A 5,458-nucleotide genomic window follows, 5' to 3' on the forward strand; every position below is an offset into this window, starting at 1 on the left:
AATTTTAGCGCGCCGCAGGCCAAGGTAGACGCACATTTAGCTCAGCTTCACACGGTTTTAACGTGCGTCTACCTTGTTTATTGTAATTGAAAATCACAATTCCTGTATCATCACATATTCCTCACTCATCACACATTCACTGTGCGTCTTCCGGCGCCTCTTGGTTGTCGCTTGGTGCCGCGCCCGCCTTGAGGTGGTAGCCGATGGCCCTCAGGATGTCGCCGCCATCCTTGTAGGTCTGGTAGTTCTCGACGATCCGCTCCACTTGCCGCTGGTTGGGCACGTACCTCTTGCTCACAGGCTCCTTGATCTTTGTGTGACCACCTCGAGCCTGAGTGATCTGCGTGTGGATCTCGTTCTCCTCTTTCTTCAGGTTCTCCAGAAATCTCCAGATAGAGGCATGGCGAATAACCATCATATGTTGAAAGTGGTTGTGCCATCCCTCGACCGCATTGTTGGTTCGCTGGTCACCAGCGAGCGCAGCGTCATAGGTGTTCCATACTTCTGGCACGAATCGCGGAGCAACCCGCCGGCGCCTCCGCCATGAGTGCATCAACTTTGAATTTTATTTGCCAAACAACGGCCAACAGTGACACCCTCAACAGTGCAACTCCGCGCGGGGGGAGTATTGTCAAAAGTGGCGATACTCATCATAGTGGTCCTGCGAGAGTGGGTATTGATTGGACCAATGTAGAATGTACCATTTTAGGGTATGGACTTCTAGCCCCTGGTCAAAGAATTTATGGACAAAAGATACTGGGTGTTTCTGGTGTGGACAAAATTTCATGGACGATTCGACTTCTGGACGTTTAAATCATGGACATTATGTCTGGTAATCCTCATTTTTCCTCGAAATGTGTGTTGGGGAAAAGACACATACTATCTCGGATTCTGCATACACCACAGGTTGCGGTACTAAAATAACGCTTTAATTTCATTACTGGGTTGTGTTTCATCGACCAGACGCAGTAATACTTATCAAATAACCATTTAAATGCTGAATAAGACGAAAGTTATTGAAATGTCTCATTTTCCCCCTACCTGAACCTAATAAGGACATGCCAATACCAGTTCCACGATTGTTCTCTAAATATAAGATCTGACCTCGACTATCCATAGAGTGTGAATACTGGTTTATTGATGAAACTCGTTTTAGGTTAGTTATAGTCGACGTTTTGCCGGAAAGAGCAGGAAAGCTAAAAACGGCAGTCACTTATAATTTTAAAAAAAAATCCATGGCGTTCCCTTAACATTCTGACGACAACCTAGCGTTCGTACGTGACAACAACGGTTTAAATTAAAACAAAAACTTTGAAAGACTTGGAAGCACCGACCACGCAACCAGAAGGTTGATGACCGGTGCCCGTGTTTACAATGACGATTTGGTCGCTAGTGTCGCGAGATCCTGGGAGATAGCGCACTGTAATCACGTCTGAACAACACTATCTAAAGAAGAGGCCAATAAGTTAGACCATCATGTGGATATCCCACTTGTCCATGGTTACGTCGGTGTCCATGGTCAGTCGAGTTCAGAGTATCATGGCTGGGACGAAGGGAATGGGTAATCACCATGGTCTAGACAAAGTTCTTGTATAAAATATTGGGTTTCCATGGTCAAAACCACATTGTGACCATGACAGATATGGCTATTTTAACCAGGGTCCTTGTTTTTCGGACGCGTTGGCCGCTTGAAGGTTTTTGCCATTTGAAGGACTCGTCACATGTCCGAAACAGCGGTGGGTAATACCTAGGTAGTACAGTACCTATGTAGTACCTAGGTACTTTTCTCGCTACCTTACCTTACCTAGGTACTGAAGATTCGATTCTACCTTACCGATACCTAGGTACTTTTTGAAGTGAGTACCTATACCGTCTTTTTGAAGGTACTTTCCAAGGTACTTTAAAACCTATATCCACCAGATGAAAGGGTGAAATAAGCGTCACCACCAAACTATATTTTTCGGGAGGGCTTTGTTTTGGCACCATAGTGTTGTGGAGGGAGCAAGGAGGGAGTAAAAGTATGGAGAATTCGTTCCGGCTGCCCCCGGTTAACCTCCTTACTCGGATAGACAAAGGAGGACCCCCCTCCCCACCCACCTCCCGGCTGCAGGCCACATGTTTGGGACCGCGACAAGGTCCATTACGCACAAAAGGCGAACGCAATGTGCAGCTCCTGATGTGTCCTTGACCGTGGATTTCTTACTAGCGGATAGGGAAACGGGTGATGAACTCGCTCACATGCTATGCGAGTGAGACAGAGCAGAGAAACAACAAACTACTCCCCAAAAAGTTATTGTAAAGTGACTCGCTACAAAATGCTTCGTATTAGTGAGTGGAAACGTAAAATACTAAGTACATTTCGCGAAATCGTCAGAACTGTGACGTACCAAAAAATCTGAAAGGTACCTGAAAGTACCTAAAAAGTACCTAGGTACCGGACGGAAGTACCTAATACCTACCTAGGTAGTGAGCTCGGTAAACTACCTAATACCTACCTACCAAGGTAGTCATTTTACAATTCTACCGCTACCTTACCTAGGCACTGAAGATGGAGTACCTTACCCACCCCTGGGTCCGATAAAACTCCCTTTTGACAGAAATGTCTCTTAATTGCAGCACTAGCACACCGACGCCACAGGAAGAGCAGGCCATGCAAATTCTGGAAAGTTTCAAGGCTATGATGAAAGATGGGCGACCAGACTTCAGCATCCCTGTTCTCGACCCAGCAGTTGTCCATAAACTAGCGATTGACGCCAATCATGCCCTTCTTACGTATGTGGAACAAATAAGTATACATTGAGTACCGAATGCGGTTGTGGCATTTTCGAATCATTGTGTTGCCCTCCATTTCACCCACACTTAATTTCGATTAATACCCAAAACTCGACTGTTTTACCGTGTCATTTCAAAGAATAATGCCTCAGCTGATTGACCATCGAACTGATTGTTGCTAACTATTTCTCGTCACCAGAGCAAAAATAATTGCAACTGACGCGAGTGTCCAAGGCGTATCTGACTTCACAGTTAAGAAGATATCCCAAGTTGGGGATACAAACAAATTGGTTGTTGACGTTGCAATCCCCGACATCGAAATTTCAAGTCGGTTTGAGATGAGGGGAAAGGTGTATCTTCCGTTGCCTATATCTGTAAACGACAATGGCCCTCTCCAGTAAGTTGCTTTGCTGATAATTCTGTACAAGTACAGACAGTTAAACAGATAATGATAATGTTTTTGATTTTAACAAACGTTTTAGACTTAATATCACAGACCTCAACCTTTCTGCGACAATTGAAGTCATTAACAACAGCGACGGCAGCTACAATATTAAGAGCGTGACAATGGACTCGTGGTCGTTCAACACCATAAAGGTAATTTGCTCTTGGAGGGTGTGCTATGGTTCACTTCAGTTAGTAAACATTAAATTTGTCTGCACTAAAACGCATATTTCTTTAATAGATTCAGCTAGACAATCTGCTCGGCGGGGGATTTTGGGGCAGAAAGGCGAACGATCTTCTGAACAAGATACTCCCTGTATTGGTCGAGGTAATTATAAGAAGTATGAAGTCCACGCTAGATTATTTCTACCTTGCAATAAGTCTGTCTGTATAGTCTTTGAGACCCAACGAGGCGATAAAACTTTCGTATATGTAGACGGTCGTTTGTTTCACTCCATTCATAAATATAGAGACTTCACCTTTTTGGAATCTTAGTGCAGGAAGTTAAATTGAATTCACCATCCACAGTCTTAAACACTGTGATGGTCAACCCCGCGAGTAACACGTACTTGACATAAACGATCGTCGCATCCGGCTCATTCGCAGGCGATCGTAACTTCACGGTGTAACGTTGAAAGAAAAACAGTATACCGAAAAGTTTCGGCAATAGGAGCGAAGCGAAACGTCAAGTTTATTCGATTGCTTATTTGGGACATAATAGAAACGTTTTTGACAATTCTGATGCGTTACGTAGCAGTATACTGTTACTGTAAAAAAATCCCCATCACGGGTCTCTAATTGTGTTTCATTGCTGTGGCTCTTTGTTGGTATCTAAACTCCGGCACTTTAGGTATGGCCTCATGCTTTGTTGGATAATTTGTCAGACGATTTGGCGGATCTTGTACGAGAGGATGTGGTCCGCTGCCGGTCATTAGGTGCTCCAGCACTTTAAAACCAAGCTATTGGAGTACGTTTTGGCAAAACCCCTCCACAACAAACACTTCGTGTTCCGTTCCAAAATGTGTAACGTTACAAGAGTAACGTCACAAAGATTCGTAGTTTTCGTAGAAATCTTTTAAATGATTGTTACCGGGACTATTCCTGTAATTTAATGTGACGAAAGTTAAGGATCGATGCCCTGCTCGTTCGGTTGTTAGTTATATTGAGTATGGATGGTCACTAGTTTTGGCGTTGACGCCAGTGCGTGCAGCCTTCAGAAACGTGCCCATCTTTACCGCCAACGGGACGATGCAATCCTTTTCGGTGTGCATGATTGTGCTGCAACGGTTAAGTCTGCTACTGTCAAAAAAATGCTAATTACACTAAAAAAGAGCCACTAGTGATGGACCTGGTGGTTTTAGAAACGTCACAATTGAAGAACTCGGAAAAAATCACATAGTTGAAAAACGAGAAGATGGGAAATTTGTTTTGTCCTTTTTCTTGCTCTGTGTGTGTGTGTGTGTGTGTTTTTTGGTTTTTTTTCGAGGGGGGCAGAATTCTGGATCTTAGTAAAATGTGAAGTATTGTGAGCGTAGCGATACCAGAGCAATAAAACTGTGGAACAAGTACAGATTTGAAAAAAACACGCTCAAGAAAGACAAAGAATCAGAAAACGGTCGACGGTCGCTCAAGACGGATATGCTTCTTGATATTATCTTAACATAGCTACTTTACTTTAGATACATCTTAGTATTCATTAGGCGTTGTTATTGTAATCATACAGAAACTTGTAGCTATGTAAATTACTAGTTATTGTATCAGGCGACATGCTGACGTTGTTGAGCGATCGTTATGTGCGTCTGTTGAGCGATTTCTTTTTGATCCAAATTGTTGCACGAATGCGTCCAAATGTATACCCGTATAGGACAGAGATCCAACCATTATATTGACTCTGCTTCCACAGAACGATCGTCCCAAGATAAACGCACGGCTTGAAAATGTCGTCAAGAATCTGTTCAATGCATACATTGACGGCCTAGCGGGCAAGACTGCCGCCGACCTCACAGCCCAACTGCAAGAAATCAGCGAACTTTTCAGATCTGCAATGAAGTCAGGCCGTGCCGATATTAATATCCCTGTCATGGATCCTGCGGCCATCGATGAACTCTCCGTACAGGTCGAAAAATGGCCTATCAGGTATACCAGGTGGCTGATTCACGCCGCGCACTTCTGTAGTTATGCTGTACCGCATGCACGAGTAGGGGGCTTGCCTGTAGCCCCTGTCGACGGTGCCTTACGAGCC

The 5,458-nt window shown here is 44.2% G+C and overlaps 2 protein-coding genes across 2 annotated transcripts in view; one reads left to right on the top strand and one right to left on the bottom strand.

Annotated features, from left to right (window-relative positions):
- LOC127751071 (uncharacterized) overlaps positions 1-5,458 on the top strand; it is a gene marked incomplete in the record, with an annotated part of 58,378 nt that overhangs the window by 26,105 nt on the left and 26,815 nt on the right. The window contains 5 exon segments of the mRNA XM_052274048.1: positions 2,617-2,772; positions 2,972-3,169; positions 3,255-3,369; positions 3,458-3,544; positions 5,120-5,352. Of these exon segments, the coding sequence (XP_052130008.1) occupies positions 2,617-2,772; positions 2,972-3,169; positions 3,255-3,369; positions 3,458-3,544; positions 5,120-5,352 (789 nt within the window).
- Positions 7-832, bottom strand: LOC127751072 (uncharacterized). The gene has a single exon (XM_052274049.1). The coding sequence runs from the start codon at positions 551-553 to the stop codon at positions 137-139; it is 417 nt and encodes a 138-aa protein (XP_052130009.1). The 5' UTR covers positions 554-832; the 3' UTR covers positions 7-136.

This window comes from Frankliniella occidentalis, unplaced genomic scaffold (genome assembly GCF_000697945.3).
Source record: "Frankliniella occidentalis isolate FOCC.00 unplaced genomic scaffold, Focc_3.1 Scaffold330, whole genome shotgun sequence".
In the NCBI taxonomy this organism is placed as follows: domain Eukaryota; kingdom Metazoa; phylum Arthropoda; class Insecta; order Thysanoptera; family Thripidae; genus Frankliniella; species Frankliniella occidentalis.